Here is an 18,357-nt window from a genome sequence, read left to right as displayed (position 1 = left end):
CGCGGCCCCGCCCCGGGGGCGCGGAGGGGAGGAGTCGGAGGGAGAGGGCCGCAGCGCGCCCCGCGCATCCCGCCCTGCGCCGCTGCGGAGCCCCCGCCCCGCCCCGCCGCCGGGAAGCGCCCGGGGGCGGCGGCCGCGCTCGGCCGCAGCGGGGGGCGCCGGGGGAGGGACCCCCGCCGCCGCCCCCCGGGGGAGAGCGGGGCGGCAGGAGCGGGGCCCCGCTGGGAAGGTGGTGGGAGCGCAAGGTGCGCAGTGCCAGGAAATGAGGGCAGTAACCCTCATCCCGGCTCACCGACACTTCGGGAGGGAGAGCGATGGAGACCGCCGGAGAAGCCATCTTCTGTAAAGTTGCCTCCTCTGGGGAGCTCAAGAAAACAGCGACTAAATGCTGCGAACAAACAGATTGGTTACGTTTAAAAGCATTTCAAAGTCTCACGGCTCCCAGTTTCACCCAAAACCAAATGTAAAAAAAAAAAAGACACGAGGCCGGGGTTATCAAACCAAAGGGATGAAGCTCATAGTTGCTTCCAGGATAATTCAGTGTTGCCCAGTGCTCTTAGAAACTTCAGCTGAGAGGCCAAGGGTGGCTTAACTACACAGAGAAGGCTGAACAAAAAAAAAGGGAAAATTCCTTGTTGTGTACGCTTAAGCATACCAAAGTGCCAGAAATTGTTATATTTTAACAACTCGCCGAGGAATACTGTTGAGAGAATCCTCCTCCTCAGCCAGCGCCAGAGTCGATCACCGGGCCCCTTTCGCCCCCCGGGGAGCCTGGATGTATGCGTTACGCTGAAGGACGGAGCAGGCCCAGCACACAGATCTCTGACCCACACTAAGGTGACCATTACGTAAGCTGGTTTTTAATTAAAAAAAAAAATAAAATTGCTTTGATAGAAAACGACTGTTGTTCTTCAGCTAACCAAAACAAACCCTGAGGGAAGGCACTATGGCAATGTCTCATTACTTGCCAAACAGCCTTTATGAAAAAGAAAGAGACCAAAGAAAGAGCCGGAGCAAAAACAAAGAGCTGCTAGGGAAGAATTTTCTCATGAGTGCATGAACTTTAGTATAATGAGCAATGATGAAAGTTACAGAACATTAGCAACTTTCCATTGCATGTAAGAGTTGAAAACACAAATGTCTCTACAGGCAGTGACAGCATTTTGTCACAGTCTGCTTTTGGACATGAATGGCCACAAAATGACTGCATAAGGGACTGCACAATTTACGCCACTGATGGCGTAACCAACCTACAAATAGGATAAAAGGAATCTGCTCTCACACATCCAAGTAACTCAAACGTGCGCAACCTTCACCAAAATAATTTTATTTCTAACTGCACCGGTTTCATACCAGGGAGCAGCATGGCAACAGCTCTGGTACTTGAATAATGCGTTCGTGCTCCGGTGAGTGGAAGATGCAAACAGAAAATTCAGAGACCAAGTACAACGTATGAAAAGTGTGGGAGTGCTGAATAACTGCAGGATGGGTAAGTGACGCCTAAATAAAATGTGCCTTAGTGTTTTAAACCATTTAATTTGCTGAGGAGCAGTATGAAGATTTACAGTGCGTTAGAAATAAATGGTGGTAAGAACAACAGAATACGAACATCGGCAGAGCAGTGGTCTTGCGAATGTCTTAAGCGGCAGCTCGTTGTTAAGCAGCTCACTGAGCTTTAGAGCAACTTCAGGAAATGTATTTTAAGCTAGCAATTTACAATTGGCAATGAGTAGCCCAATTTCTTTCCATATCATAAAGAAGAATGAGAAATTAATTCATTAACTTACCTTCCCACAAGGAGAAACAACTGGTACCGAAGGGCTATTTTTGGAATAAAAGCCAGCTGCAGGTCAAATTGAAATAGAGCGATTTATTAGTTGTAGTCTTTTTATTAAGTTATTAGTAATATTGTATAGTGCTGTGTAATTAAGATCTTAAGACCTATCTGGCAAAGCAATTTGTGGATTGTTTTCAAATTAAGGCTGTGTATTTTCCTAGCAAATATGCTACTGCTGAAATAAGCCATGACAAATTTGTGTTATACAAATGGTTAAATCAATCTATTATGGCCTAAACAATAAGGCATGGGAATTAAACTAACTGCACCTCGAGTAGAGCAGCTTAAGCAAAGCTACATTTAGAACAATGCCAGGTCAAATCCAGGGATCCTGCTGAAGCCGAGGTTCAGGCAGAAGCTGCCGTGATGAAGAGGAACAGCAATTAGTCAGGGCTCAAGAACACAAGGGTGCCTCTGGAAATGTTTAGCCGGATAAATAAAGGTCTTAGGAAGAAAGGTGGAGTGGAAGAACACAACGGGAACGCTCTCTCTGAAGCTTAAACGTGCAGATTGTAATGGCAGAGTATCAAATGCTGAAAAGGATGAGGAAAACACAGAAAAAGTGTGAGCTGACAGTATAAACTGATGTTGTTGGAGGTAAGGCCCTGGAATCGGAAATTATTCTGAGAACATTTCCCTTCTTTACCTGTTTTGCTTTGTGATTGAAAGGTGTTTAGTTAGAAGAGGCCTCCCTAGGGGAAGCAGCTGTATTTCGTTACATCTAGTTCTTGAAACTCACTTTACCATTTCCATATGAGCCTACGGAATTAGCCTATTTATTAGGCAGAGAGGTAAAATAAAAAGCTCTTGTAAGGCAGGGGGATGAGGGAGATGAGAGAAAAGCAAAATCAGTTCTGCCTGGGTATTTTTCAAATGCCTGGTGGGAGCGTGCAGCTCTTTGCCAAAGGCTTGGAGACAGTGCCGATGAGGAGGAAAGGAAGCTGTGGGCTGATTTCAGATTCTGAGATGCGCTGGGAGAGAGTGACCACAAGCAGGTCTATGCATCTCGGATAGACGGGGGATGAGTTTGGGAAGACAACGATGCTGACAATCAGAAGATAAGATTACTTACCGGTACCCAGAGCCTGAAGGATGCCTCGTCCACAGGTGCATCCATGCCGTGCTTCACTCACCCGCTGTGTAGTTTCGCACTCCTTTGCCACCCAGTACTTACAAGATAACCTCGATGCAAGAATAAGCCACTAGCATGTGTCATACAGCTCAACCAATACCTCCTACCCATAGAAGCTAAGAGAGCTATCAAAGGGCTATCAGAAGTGAGGAAGGCAAGGGAAGTCTCATGCACATAGGAACAATAATTTTAAAGAATATCCATGCCTGGTAACTTCTTTCATCTTATTTGTATTGCAGGTAAATTCAAGTTACTGCTTGACACCCGGCTCCTCTGCTCCAATTCCGATTCCACATCCTCAGGTTCTACCAGGGGCTGTCCCAGAACCTTTCAGAGGAACAACATACGGATCACCACCTCTGATGTATTAAGCACTTAATCTTTCCCATGTTTATGTTGCCCAGATCAGTTGCCTCAGAATACAGTTTATAAACAGAGAAAAGATTAAGTGTTGGAAAATTAACCCTTGCAGACTGTTAAATTTTTAATCAATAGCAAGAAAAGGAAGGAGTTGTTAGCTGAAAAGAAGTGAAATCTTCAGATGGGGGACGTTATTTCTTCCTCTTCGTCTGAGACTGAGAGAAAAAGAGGAATGTGTGCTGTGTAACATTTTGAAGGCCCTGTGAAACTGTTGAACGTTGAACTGTGCTGAGTACGCCCTTGCATGGCTGAGCACACACCGAGCTTCAGTATTGTCAATGCAATCCAAATTCACTTGGGCAGGCCAACAGCCGTGTAATCCCGAATTCCTGCTTCCACTTGGCCGTAGTTGCACAGGACATTGGCTGAAAGACAGCCAGAGCTTAAAGCCAGTAAAAAATGGTGCCTGCCCACTATCGTGGGCAGCTCCATTCAGTAACAGCACGACAGCGTTCAGCAGAACAAATGTCGTGACTGCAGTGAACTAAATTTTAAGACATGCAACTGAAGTTTTTATTTTCCCTCTGCTCAAAAATTTCTGATTTATAATGTCTCCGTTAATCTGCTTACGTTCCAGGTAACATATCAGGTGCCCCTTAAAATTTGTAACCAGAAAATACTGTGATAAAAACTACTGATTGTACATCTTGAAACAATTTTATAATCATTTTGGCTGGCTGCTTTTGCTGTAAGCTCTATATGAAGCATGGTAGAATGAGCGGTGGGTACTGGAGGGCGAGTGCTTACACCGACCCTTCACACAAACCCCGTTAAGAGAGAATCCCAACGCGTGCCCTGGAGAGCCCCCTAACCACGCACCTATAAATGTATAGGTGACAGGCCCCCGATTAGCTGTCACTACGCAGGAAAGACAGTACGGTCATCGCTACTGGAAATCTCCATGCTTAGCATTAGTAAGAAATGCAGCAACAGGCACGTTTCAGAAATGAATGAACACCATTATCTCACCATAGAAACGCATGGTGAACAAACTTTAAAACTCCGCACGTAGCTTGAATCATCTTCCCTCAAAAATAGGGTAGCTAAACAAAAAGGAGGCACAAGAAAGTCAACCAGAACCGATCAGAGGCAGCGAGCAGGCTCTGTGCAGAGATTCTACAGTCCAAAACTGTTCATCTTGGAAGACAGATGCACCGGGGGAGTGAAATGCCACATAAAAGAACTATGAAGCTATGAAAATGGTCAAAGGGGTAAACAGAGGACAAACGCTTCTTGGGAAAAAAGGCTCTGGAGCCCAGTTAAACTGCTAAGCTAACAAAGGTACATACTTTCAAACAAAACATCATTAAATCTTGCAACTCTGTCAAAGGATGCAGTAGAAGCTGTAAATACAATTGCTTCCGGCATCAACACGGTAGGCTTGCAGTGAGCTTCAGAGTCTAATTACAAGTGCCATAAAATATCCCTGACCAGGTAAGGCTACAGCAGAGAGCAGAAGCTAAGCATGTCTGAAAGAAAACAAAACCAAAACAAACCCTGGCAGTTCTCTGGGTTCGGTATATATACATATATAAAATGTAATATATATGTAATGTATAATACATACCTCCATAAATGTTATGAGATCTATATATATTTATATATCTGATTAGTCATAATAAATACTTACATGTTTGCACATACACAATACATGAAAATTCTATTTCAGAAATGCTGAAATTGCTGTACAGTAACAGCTAAATTTTGATTCGTTTAACAGCATTCCAAGAGCTGACAAGTAGAGCTTTTAGTCAAGTGAAGACCTTCTCTTGGTGGAAAACAAGCAAGAATTGATAAGGGGATTCTGAATCTAGATAAATGCAAATTTGTGCCCCATATAAAAAAATTACCTATTTGGAAAAACTTGCCAAAACAAGTGGTAGTCTCCATCTCCTGATGCATACAATCCAGATAAAGGATAGAAGTTTTCAGACATAAGTTACTGGAACTGATTTGCCAGATCAATTTACAAATTCTTCCTGTCTTCATCTGGTCAAAAATCTGGATTGCTACATATTTCTTAATTTCAATCTGTAATTTTTGTCCAAATCATTCCTCTGATTTTGGCTGAATATTGCTTTAGGTTGATTGTACTCCATGATTAATAGAAGAGGAAATTCAAGAGACAAAAACAATGTTTGAGAGACTCAAACCAAACAAAGGTTCAGCATGAGATGCAGAACTCTTAGTGTATTCACTGCAGTGGAAATGACCGAAGCTATTGCATTACGCATAGCCAGGTCTTTGTCTTTTTGATCTTTATCTAATTCTAATTGCTGATATACAGACACACACAAATGAGGGAAACAGCTATAATTAACCGTTCAGAATGGCGTGTATGCACAGAGTACAACAGAAGTGCACAAGACATTCTGCACAATAGGAATATGGTGAAGCTGAACGGTTCATGGGTCCGGGATAATCCTTTTCATCTGTAGCTGACTGAATTAGCTCATATTCACAGGTTAGCTGCAAGGGTACGAAGGCCGCAAAAGCCCGGGAGTGAACTACTTGTACCCAGTAACCAACCTGAGAAGCTGCCAGTATGCGACGGGCCAGGGAACCAAACTGCTGCTGCCATCACAACCTCCGAGGTCAGAAACCAGGGAACCTTTACCACCCCATCCGTATCTCCATACATATATCCGTATCTCCATACATATATCCGTATCTCCAGTGGAGAGGGCAGCTCTGAACCCCAAGCTGTTAGGAAGACAGTGAGAGGTGGGGAGCACAGCACAAGATGCTGTTTAGGAAAAGTTAGATCCCCTACCCAAACTATCTCTGAGAATCAAGAATCCGCAGGTAGCCTGGCATGCTCCCAGCACGCGTGTGGGACGCCAGGCGTAAAACACCCAAGCCTTCTGGTCAGACACAGGGCACAAAATGAACCGGCAGCCTACGCTACCAGAGGCAGAAGCTGAGACAATGTCAAAGCAGGAAGATCAGTGTGCAAGTCTGAAAGAAACTGCCCAGGCTGTTACAGTAAATGACTTTTATTTTTAAAAAAATGAAATAACCGTGAACATATTAACAGGCCTGCAGGTGGCACTACAGTACAGCTGGATATAAGGTAGATACATTTCCCCATGTACCCGGACAATGAAATCCATTGCATCAATGCTGACATTAGTAAATTCTGAATACAGTTCTATCAAGCAGGAACATTTTACTTAAAATAGTTCTGGACAAAGTTGACACTGAAAGTTAACTTCTCCTTCACTTTGGAAAGGATAGATGTTTTCAGCTAGCACTGGTATTGGGTGAACTATTGCCTGCAGTCACCAGTGCAGGGAGAGATGTACAACATCTCCACATGAGAACAGAGTTTATACTCCTTTTTACTTTTCATCTGAGGAAGCAGGGTGGCGTAGGGAGAGGGGGAAGATGGGTGAGGAATATGGGCAAGGGAGGTGGGGTGTCAATTTCTATTCACTCTCCTTTGGCTGTTTTTGTGCTATTTTGGACTGCTTTCTAAAAATCACTTCTTGATTTTATTGAAAGGAAGACTATATGTAATGCGCCTTTCCTTGAAAATCCAGGAACAGTTGTGGTACTTCAAAAATACTAAAAATATCTACTTTCATGAAATATTAACTGTTTCACTACAAACCTAGTTTTTCACTAAATACACAATTCTCCTATTTCTGGAGTCTCCTGGGGAAAAAAAGTGGGTTCTCCCTTTATTTCTGCAACTCTACAGTGTATAGAGAAACGGCTACAAGAAGGGGAGTGCAGAGAATAGCTTTATTCTTTTCCTTGGCCTGTATCTCACATGGGAAGTTTGCTTAAATTTCTGCAGTTGGGCTACCGTTGGTCACACTCCTTCAGCAGCTATCAACTAAGTCTGCAGCAGGACAACCCACCTCCAGCACATTCCTTCTAACTTCGTGGAGACTAACTAGGCATGAGGAAAAAAAACATCCACACTCTTTATACCATTTCTAATCATAATATGCAGGAACACCAAGTGGTTTCCGTGTTCTTCCAATTTGCAAAAGGCCACAGGAAAGGGACATGGCACCTTTCGTTAGAATCTGGAATTCTGCGTGTAACAGTGCGACCTTCCGTTAGACCTTCAGTGTTGAGGCAGCGTAGAAAACAGTGGCTGAAGAGTGTGTGTAATACTGACCACACCAGCTCTTAGTGAGAAGCCTCTGCTCCTGCAGAGGCAGTCATGTGCAGTCCCTGTATATACTGTGAGCAAAAGGCTTACTTCACAGGGCATTTGGAATTAGCAATTCCTACGATCTAGCTAGTTTGGATTCATGAGCTTTCAGTGTGCCAACAGCATCTTTCACTGCATGGTAGATAATGTTCTTCACCTGTAACAGGAAAAAAAATAAATCAACTTCTACAGACTAACAAAGAGAGTGTCACATACCTATGCAATCAATTTGACAGCTGAATTTGTAACAGCTGGCAAGTATACACAAAGTATATACTATCACTGCTTCACGATATCAACAGCACAAATTTTAAGTGTCACAGTTAGACGACAAATATTTTAGACACCTGCACTGATTTATTAACTCATTTTCTGGTCACTTAACAACATATATTTACTTATGTTATTTTAGATGTAGTCTCTTTTCATGAGAGTAGGAGGGACTACACTACGAAGTCACACATATGAGTTTAATTTGAAAAAGTCCTTGTGATGCGTATCACTTACAGATTCACATGAATCAAACCCAAAAGGAGCAAGAAAATCACATGGTTTAACCCTATGTAAATCAAGACGATGCAACAAATCATCCTATTGTCTTTGTATGGAGGCTAGAAATTCTTCTAATTTGTGCATCTTCCAGAAAGGGAAGCAAGATCAGAGATGAAAAAATCTACTAGTACTCACAGCAATCTGTTCCACGCTTAGCTATTTATCAATCAAAGCTCTATCTAGTTTATGATTTTTCTGATTTAAGTTTATTTGAATTCAGTTTCTAGGTATTGAACGGAAAAGTTTCACCTCTGAGTAGCTTAATTGCACTTGCTCAACTAACTGCCAAGCACCATAATTTTTTCCTGATTTACATATGATCTCAGTCTTTTGTATCATTTATGTGACAGTTATTGTCTCTGTGTATTTTTTAATATATATGTAAAAATACAGAGACAGATATTTCTATAAAAATATACATGAAAAATGACAAAGAAAAACGGTAAAGTTTGGCTGTGAGGCACAAATACAACCAGTATTCCTTTTCACAGCAGTATCAAGTTCCACTTTGCCAGCAGTTACTTTTTTCTTTTCTTTTTTTTTTTTTTTTTTTTAAATACTAAGCATTACTCATTTGCAACCTATTCATTTACAGAAATACTTCCATGTCTGTACCACTACAGCTGAAGAGGTACAGTGTTAGAAGCTGGATCCTCACAATGAGAGTTGATCCTACTTCTGCTTTCCTTTAAAATCCTGTGCAAATCCACATAGAAATTTACAGCAATTTTTCACTGAATTGTTTGAGAGAATTAACACGGTAAGTTCTGACATTCTTGGGTGACATACTGGAGGATGGCTGTATATTGAGTACTCACTTTTGCAAGAACAGCCATTCTGCAGATCTCCACCCTCCTTCATTTTACATGCATGAGATTACTAATACACAAAAAATGCTGACAACAAAATTTGCAAACTAAACAGATACTAACTCTTCAGAAGCATACGTAGGGGAAATCATAAAAGGTCTCCCACAGTCTTCTCTCTGTACAACTTACTGTCTTATATACAACGTACTACTTCAGTGCATAATACGTTCTGTGCATAATTATTAGTTTAAGCAGTCAGATTTCTTCAAACCAAAACACATTTAATTTTCCTGTTTGGGACTACTTTAGAATCATTGAATCATTTAGGTTAGAAAAGACCTTTAAGATCATCGAGTCCAACTGTAAACCTAATACTGCCAAGTCCACCACTAAACCATATCCCCGATTTAAATAAGCAAGCCTTCACTTTCAGAGCAATTTTCCTTTAGGCAATAAACAAACAAATGCAAGTGTCCTTGCTCAAATAAACATCTCTCTTCAAAACAAAGCACCGCTTTTTCCTTTTTAATATTTTTTTTTTTCCTGCTATGCTTCACTGTCATTCAGGATTCAGCCATTTAAAAACTTACTAATACCGACACATACTCTAGTCCAATAGTGGGAAAGTTCTCTCATAGAATCTTAGAATATCCTGAGTTGGAAGGGACCCACAAGGATAATCGAGTCTAACTCCTTTCTCTGGAGAAATCCAAAAGTTTATTACTAATTTTTGTTTACATAATACTGTAGACATAGGTGCATTAATTATTTTTTAAATACTTATCAATGAGAACCTCCAAAGTTGTGGAAAGTTGTTGTTTTTTTCTTAAATCATTAGCCATGTGTTTCTAGTACTGAACAAAGCTGGCAAAACAGGATATATTTAGTGACTACTGTCATAAAATGGTTACCTGCAGTTTATCCTCATGGTTTGTATGAGTATTAGACAGGTGCCTGAACTCCTGGGTCAGACGGAAGCAGTGCTTCACATGTTCTGGAGATACAAAATCTTCTGCCACTTTAATGCAGCTGTACAAATTATGGACCTAAAAAAAAAACCCCGTATCAAATGACAGATACATCAAGATTGAGTGAACCATACAAAACCCAAAAAACCCCACCACCATGTATGTTAGGTTCTTCCACATTTACTTATCAGTAACAGGAACTGAAGCCTATTTGATCTCACACAGAATTGCGTCTAATGGTAAAAACAGGACAAAATACGTGACATCTCACATGTTCCCTATTCTCCCACATACACTAGCATTCTCTAAAGCAAGGTCTCTACTGTTCTCCACGCTTTTTTGGAATTCTGTTCCCTTGGCTGAAGTTTCACTACACAGAAATGTTTTCCCACCCTTCACCCTAATTTTTTTTTTTTCCTTAATTCCATCACAGTACTGTACACATCATTCAGGTATTTATATAATTTTTACCAATATAATGACTAAAATCCAATTCAAACAGTTCCTGTAAGAACTGCATATGTAGAAAAAGGAACCTAAGTCAGCAATATTAGCTAACAGTTATTTTGAAGTCACAGTTCTGTTGGGCCTCCAATTCAATTCTAGTTGTCAATATGGCCTGGAGTTGGCATACTTACCTGATGGGGAGCACCTGCAGGAATGAACACAGCATCTCCAAGGAACTGCACTATTGCCCAGCCTTGTACACCATACTCATCATAGAGTCGCTTACGTAAGGTCTGGTCCAAGTACCAACTTTGGTCATGAATGGGGTCATGATCTGGGGGATTTTCTTGGCCTTGTTCTTCTCCAACCTAGGGCCAAGATATGGGGTGGGGGGAAACCATGACACAGCACCTTGATATTGCTGGCTCACAAAAAGCTCTGTACCAAAAAACATAACAAACTATTTCAAGGTAGAACTTTACTTTCATTAAGCTCATTTAGGTCTTAACTAGTGATCTGTGCATTAGTATGAAGATTCTAGACCAGGCTGAAAACCTGGGAATAACTACTAATGTCCTCAAAGACAACACTAAAATACCTATGCACTTGATGTTGATAGCAATTTGTATCATTCAGCTGCTATAAATAAGCTAGTCAAGGAATCCTGTAGGCTCAAGCCTCCTTTGTAACCAACATACCTTCCGGAGAAGTTCCCGTATCTTTTCAGCATCCTTGGCAGCATAGATGTGCCACAATGCTCCGGGTTTCTCTCTTCCTTCGTGGATTCGCTGCTTTGTTACATCGTCAGCATCTCCCTCATCGATTGTTTTCAGAACCTCTGAAAGGGGAATCCACATAAAAGCGGTATGATTACAAAGCTTCTGACTTCTGACATACAGAAGAGGAAGGAGCATTTTGAGCTGCTAATTCCAGTCACACCGCTACTGCAACTGCTGCATCATACAGTGCCCTCTCCAAGCACATCAAGCTTCATCTTAACAAAATGCAGGAAATGTGTCATCTGACAGCTAATCACAAACTAAGTCATTAATTTAAACGGAACTAACTACAATTATTCAAATACAAGGAGAAAAAAAGAGTAACTTATCACCGTTTCTCCTCCTTTCTCCAAGGAGATATCTAATTTCGAGCAAAACTCTGCTGCTTCCACAGTTGGGAACCAATGAAGCATTACTGCACTTTTAAATATGTGCTGCAGACGTAGCAAACTGCCTTGTATATTTGGGTTATATCTCATAGATATGACAAGCTTAAACAGTGAAAGGTACAGTCGTCTTTCTCACACACAATTGATTTGTAATGGACAGAAAACAGCTTTCCTCAAACATTACCATCATCATGGGTCCCTTCCCCAATGGGAATTCCAACGTACACCATGACATTAACAGCATCAGACACATCCAAGTGCAGGTTTGTGGTACCAACTCGTCTGTCTTCTGCAGTAATTAAGCCTATAACAGAGTGTAAAATAAAACCAAATTCTATTTAAGCTCTTAGAGAAATAATCTGCCTGAAACATCTTTCTAGAATGCTAACTTTACACAGCAACGAGAGCAGAAACCAATGTCAAAGGGCAGGTGAAGTAGTTATTTTCATGTCATGTGTGGTGTAAGTAAAAAATTTACTGATAACTAGTATTTTTATTTTACAGGAAAAAGAAGTAGCAAATATAGTTCACCCAAGTCATGAGAAAACAAGCATTTTAAAACCAAAGCCTGTACTTGTACTTCACAATTTTGTCTCTCTGAGGGTCATTTATACAGTCTGTAGTAGGGAACTTAGCTGTTGTAATACAAAGGTAGTAGGCATTCTTTGGCACTGTTTTCCTTTGCTTGGAGGCACAAGAGAAACCCCGACTGCTGTAAGTGGCATTAGCATCATACCGTGTACAGCAAGTCATTGGACCGTTACAAGTATAAGCCTCCAGCAGTTCATTATTTTCTCATACTCAGCTGTAAAATCCATGTGATCAGTTGAATTCACAGCAGTTACTGTCCAACTCATCATGAACAATTCAGATTACAATTGAGTAAGGAAAAACACCTGCAGACTCTCAAGTGCGTATACCTTTATACACTGGATGATCTTCCCCCTCTCAAGTGGCTATGAGTAATGGAGAAAGATTTCAAATGTTTGCTGCTTAATTCTTTCACCTTCTCATACAACACATTCTTCTCTCTTCCTCTGACCCTTCAATAGCACACTCTCTCTCTCTACTTTTGCTTTACCATCTCCTCTAGTAAGTAACACGGGGGAAAAAAATTAAAAGATTTAAAAAAAAAAATCTTTATATCAGCAAACACTAACGTAAGTATGACCACAAGAGTACTGGTTATGTTTTAGCATCGCCATCCTATTTATCTCTTTTCTATTTAAAATATAAGCTTCTAGGGACAGGAACTCAACTCCCTGTACAATACCTATCATAACAGGCCAGAAACAGTAGCTAATTTAGACAGTTTGTAACATGAACTTTCAGAAAGCACAACTGAAATACAAACGTGGATAAGCATAATATATAGGTTCAAAAAACAGGCCAGACAGATTCACAAAAGAGAGGTTAATTATTGACCTCACGTAAGGGCCCTCACAACCTCCACCCCAAAATCGCTTTGCCAGATGCAGCAGGATATAATTTAAGAAGTGTCATTCTTCCCTTAGTTATTCGCTAGTGGTCTAAGTCACAGAGTATGATGGGCAATACAAATACAACACCAATGGCAAGTCTTATGTTAAACAGTTCAGGTATTTATATATAAAACTGGTCAAAACCTGTTGAAGGGAATAAGATTTCTTCACAGTTAACTTCTATAAACAATCCTTTTATTTAGGTAACTGAGTATCACTTTAAGAATCAAGCTTCAGTCACCATTTTTCTATCTTAATGCTCTAAAATGCTAAGCACATGAAAGACTTTACCTCACTATTGGAACTTTTTTCCACCGCATACTCAGAAAACAAAGCCACGTATTTACAACCAAAATACATTTGATACGCTAGAAAAGTTACGTTTATTCACCATAGACAGAATTACTGGTTTTATATCTAGGTCCACCCTTTAATTTGTCTGTAAAGCAGCTAAGAGCAAAAAGATACAAAACTGGTTTTTAAGACAGACCTAGCTAAATTTTTTCTTTTAACTTGAAAGTAAATGAAGTGTAATACTTTCTCTCTTTGGACCAAGACCTATATATCTAAGAAGGACCAAATAGTAGAGCTACATTCTATGCTAAAAAAAAAATACTGTCAACACTCCCTCCACAAACTCTGATACAAAGGGAAAGAGAACTTTGACATTTAAGATAAATTCAACAACATTAATCCATTCCTTCCATTGCTAGCAACTAGCAATACACAAAGACAAGTAAGCCCTCACTGATTACCTTGCTTCTTGCTGCACCCTTATATATATATATAAGGGTGCAGCAAGAAGCAAGGTATATATAGATAGATAGATAGATAGATAGATACAGCTTGATTACATTATAAGCTCTTTGGTGTACAGCCTTCTTCACTCAACTTACATGTTGAGTAATACATAAACCAAAGCATTGAACACCGTTAACTACTCAATAAATTCAATATGACTAAGTTCACAAACGCCTCTTTTTTTTAACTCTTATTTGTGATGTCATACTGCTAAAAACCCAAAAATAACCCCACAAACACTTTCTCAGAACTGCAATATGTTGGTTTACAGCTGAAGTCTGATCCGCATTTCGTTACTGAGCTAACACATTTTTTTAACGACAAAACAATGGAAAATCTTTCACATCCTCAGGTGAGTTGTTACTGTAGGTGTATCGATAATTGGAATGCAAAAACCTTAAAAACCCCTGCACCCCTGTCTCATAAATATTCAAAGAGAACTACAGAAGTTACATTAGGGTAACTTTGCTTCCACATACTTGCTTTGCAAGATGGCTGCAACTTTTTCCTTATCAGTATCACTTGATATTTTTCAGTATATGCAAAGAGCAACTACTTTAGTTATCTTACTCTAAAGTTGCAAAAGTACACACTTCCAAATCAATCGGTTATTTAAAAGTATCCTGGAACTTTAAAAATAATTTGTTTCAAATTAAAAGTCTCCAAAAGCTGCTTTTGGCCATGACTTCAATGTCGGTACATTCAGGAACTGAAATAATTCAAGTTGATACGACATGAATTAATAGTTCCTATCTCCTCCACACTCTGCTATATTGACAAGCATTTGAAAATTTAATGCTTCGCAGTCCCATGCAGGGTATGCGTTCAGGCAAAGGTTTCCTCCATATGTATGCTATTTACCTACTATATAATTACAGTCTTAAGAGGACAAAACTATCCAATTCAGGTAGCTGAATATGGTGGCAGTTTTCCCTTGCATATTGTCTGTGGTCTGTGTTGTTAAGACATGGATGAAGAAAATGACAACCCTGGTCAGAAACATGAACACACAGATCAAAGTACCCAGAAGCTGGCTGATTTTCTGCTCAAGTATATCAATTGGTCTCAAAAAGATATTAACTTCTCCTTGAACCCTGTATCAGTATTATGCTTATTATATGTATTAAATAATAATTGTTTGCAAACTTATCATATGTACATCTCTTGGAAACCACAAGGCAAAAAATGGCACATCTGACAGAGAGAGGACTAGCATAAGAATAGATCACAGGACTAATTAAAAAAAAATGACAGTGTGCTCCAGGATAAGCACTGAGTTTTGATTAATGCCACAGCCTTGCATATGCCCTAAGTATAATAAAGAGCATAACAGAGTCACAAATACCAACATCTGCAGAACTATCTTCACATACCATAGGCATTGTACATTTTGGGACCCAAGTCAGGACGGACAAAGTAGCTTGGCAGCCTAGAAGCCAAATTCAGTCTGCCATCCCTCTTGGTATATTCAGGAAGAGGAAGATTTTCCATCAAGTCCTCAAACCTAGAGAGCAACAAGAGAACAAAGACATTTTTTCCTCCTGTAGTGCCTACAGCAGTCCTGTAGGCATTGATACTAAGGTTTACTTACCTTGTAGGCATCATATCTCTAAAGTCCTCCCCTGGAGGCCAATCCTTTAACTTTAGTACCATTGGCTGACCATCATCTGACCTGAGCCGTTCTGCAAGAAACAAATTAAGATTTCTTCATGTAGTATTTTTACCACAGCCCATTACCTTGTTTAAGCTGTAAGTCTTTTGTACCAAGACCTCTTACATTGCACAGCAAAATGGATCCTGATTTTTCTTTGGGCTTCCAAGCATTATCATAGTATGACCAAACAACAGTTTAACAATCAGATCTGTATATCATTACCTACAGCAGAAGTTTCACAGATCTTGCGCAGCTGCTAAGTTTTAGAATAGTTTTTATTCAAGTTCAAAAACAGGCCTTTCCAAAGCATTCTGCCTTACTACTTTTACCAAAGTCTAAAGGAGTTTTGTCTTTCATTTCAAGAGGAGTTGTGTTTCTATAAAATTGAAGTTATTGGTTCATGCTCTGAAATCAACCCTAACCTCAGTATAAAGGAAGAAACCATGGTACACCACACTCAAAAAAGCTAAATGGCAGGTGGTTCCTGAGGAAGACAGCCTTTAGTTTTTTAAATTCTTCTTTGCTGGAGGCACTCAAATTAGCAGGGTGCTGAATTCAAACATTGGTTCCTCACTTCAAGAATTGTACGTGAGTCCTGACTGGTAACAGAGAAAGCTGGTAGCACAACAAGATGACATTACGTACGCAACAGCGGATGTAAGATGTAACAGCACTGACCACGCCAATTGCTGTTTTGCCTCAGATGTTACAATGGCTAAGAGAGTATATCTGGAACTGGCACGTGCAGCAGCTTAGAAGACTCAGTATAAAATTTAGAGAGAAACAAAGTTCACTCTTCTACCAGATTCCTCACAACTCTACATGAAGCCATCAGTTAGAAAACAGGAGGTACTGCAGTCTGACACCTTCACATCCCCTTTTCCCCAGAAAGTAACATCCTTCACCACTTCCTACCTTACCAAACAAAAAGCAACTGATCTCACCCAGACCTAGCAGAGCTGCTGACAGCACCAAAAGAAAAAGCATATCTAAGAAACTAGGACTTGGAGACCTGTGAATCACATCTGTGTTATATATATCAACAGGCTACAGAAGCCAGCCTTAGTTTGCAATATAAAAAATGATTTCATTGAAATTAAAAGGAATTAAGAACTTCAGATATGTAAACCAAAGTGACTGATTTAAAGAAAACAAATTTTGATGAGTTATGGATTTTAGAGAGGCAACTGAACTGAAAAGCTCAAGGACTTGAATTTAAAGATGTTTCAGAACTTCCCGTATTCAAGATTTTGAACTCATCAAGGATCTTTGTTCCAAATAAGGAGAAGAAACTTGTAGGAAGGCTATTCAGAAAGGACAGAGCAAAGAGCTACCTGGAAGAAAACATTTGGATCTGACAAATTACACGAAACTGGACAAAACCCAGAAAACATCCAATCAGCAAAGAAAAGCAGGTCTAAGAAGGATCAAAACAAAAAAGCGAGACCTGCCAAAAGTCCACTTAGAACTCAAAGATATTAAAAGTAAGCAGCACAAGATTAAAATAAAATATCATATTGAATAATCAAGGGATTAGCTCAATACCACCTCCAAATTCAGTGGCTGTTCTACATCTCTTCAATAATTTAATGCGAGTGGTGGGGGGGAGGGAACCAGCCATGTACTTGAGAAATCTAAAATTCATGTAATGCAGAGAAGTCAGAGTCATTATATAATTTGCAAACAGTTTTCATATGAGTTGGTGTGTGAAATCTCCGGACTAGTAGCAAACCATACTCTTCTAAATCGGGGATTGCACACGGCTGAAAAACGCTAAAGAAAATGTATTTAAAGAAACTAGCACAAGTCATCAGGTTTTCCAACCTAGATCACTAACATTTCTCATATAAAGTGTGGTAAAGGCATCATCTAAAAGAAAGGCAGCAGCTGATTTTGCAGAAAGAAGCATGTCTGTCTGGAGACAAACTACAAAAAACATTGCTCAAAGATAACTTGACCTATACAAATTTACTATTTTCATGAATGACCCTAGCATGAAAGCGAAGAGTTTGTGAAATTTCCCCATTACTGTTAATACACAGGAAGACCACACCATTATATCCTTCTAGGCCATTTACTTCTGAGTAATAACAGAAATAGTATGAAATTTAACAGTACAAAATACAAGACTCTGTACTTGAAACCATATAAAAACAAGTCAAAAATTGGGAGCTCTTGGATTGGAAAATGACTACGGAAGGGAAAATTCTTGGTCTACAAATCTATCATTTTGTTTGCTGTTGAACAAACATTCCATTAAGCTATCCAATAGTTCACCATTTCTGCTATGTGCACATAGCAATAAATACAGAAAACACTACAATCAGCAACACTGCAATGAACTGTTACAACTCTAACATCTGTAAATATAAGACCACTCTGATCTAGGCATATACAATCTAAAATAGAGCACACTGCTTTTCAGAAGCTCTTTAATCTGACCAGTGATATCCCCAGGAATTTTAGCTGGTTAGCTTCCACATCCACCCTTGACAGAAGGTTTCCTCAAAGAAGAACTCAAGCATTAAGTAATGTGTTATTACATGAGGTATGCATACAGCATTGCTATTCATAATACATATAAACATGTATTTGTACTCGCAGATGATCTACTATAAGAATAATTTGCAATGTCAAGTTTACTTAGTTGATGTATTCCACCAAGTCTGAGTTTTAGCATCAAAAGCCTCAGTCTGTTTTAGCTCTGCAGGTTCCCTTTAGTTTTACAATAAATATTGAGGTTGGAAGGAGAGTAAGGGTAGTCAAATCACTTACTGTCTTGATAACGGTAACCGATGATTAATTTCACTTAGGAAAGTTAAAAAAAAAAGTAATTTCCCATGAAATGGATCATCTTTTGACACATGAAAGTAATACACATCAACACGCCGTAGTACAGATGAAGTTTTCTTGGGCAGCC

At 39.8% G+C, this 18,357-nt stretch overlaps 1 protein-coding gene across 4 annotated transcripts in view; it reads right to left on the bottom strand.

Moving 5' to 3' along the window:
- Positions 1 to 6,414: 6,414 nt before the first annotated feature.
- The window catches only part of KDM3B (lysine demethylase 3B), a 69,773-nt gene continuing 57,830 nt past the window's right edge, over positions 6,415 to 18,357 (bottom strand). For 2 of the 4 annotated variants that reach the window (XM_082324515.1, XM_082324516.1), the window contains exons 18-24: positions 15,375 to 15,465; positions 15,157 to 15,287; positions 11,686 to 11,805; positions 11,032 to 11,171; positions 10,525 to 10,701; positions 9,830 to 9,964; positions 6,415 to 7,714 (exon numbers count right to left, since the gene is read on the bottom strand). In XM_082324515.1, coding sequence (XP_082180641.1) covers positions 7,634 to 7,714; positions 9,830 to 9,964; positions 10,525 to 10,701; positions 11,032 to 11,171; positions 11,686 to 11,805; positions 15,157 to 15,287; positions 15,375 to 15,465 — 875 coding nt within the window. In that variant the 3' untranslated portion in view covers positions 6,415 to 7,633. Of the gene's footprint in view, positions 7,715 to 9,829; positions 9,965 to 10,524; positions 10,772 to 11,031; positions 11,172 to 11,685; positions 11,806 to 15,156; positions 15,288 to 15,374; positions 15,466 to 18,357 lie in introns of those variants that run through there. The other 2 variants (XM_082324517.1, XR_014229508.1) reach the window with 2 other exon arrangements.

Source organism: Platalea leucorodia (assembly GCF_965183815.1).
Source record: "Platalea leucorodia genome assembly, chromosome: 11".
In the NCBI taxonomy this organism is placed as follows: domain Eukaryota; kingdom Metazoa; phylum Chordata; class Aves; order Pelecaniformes; family Threskiornithidae; genus Platalea; species Platalea leucorodia.
Note: the sequence above shows the minus strand (reverse complement) of the source record. Positions and strands in the feature narration are given on the sequence as shown.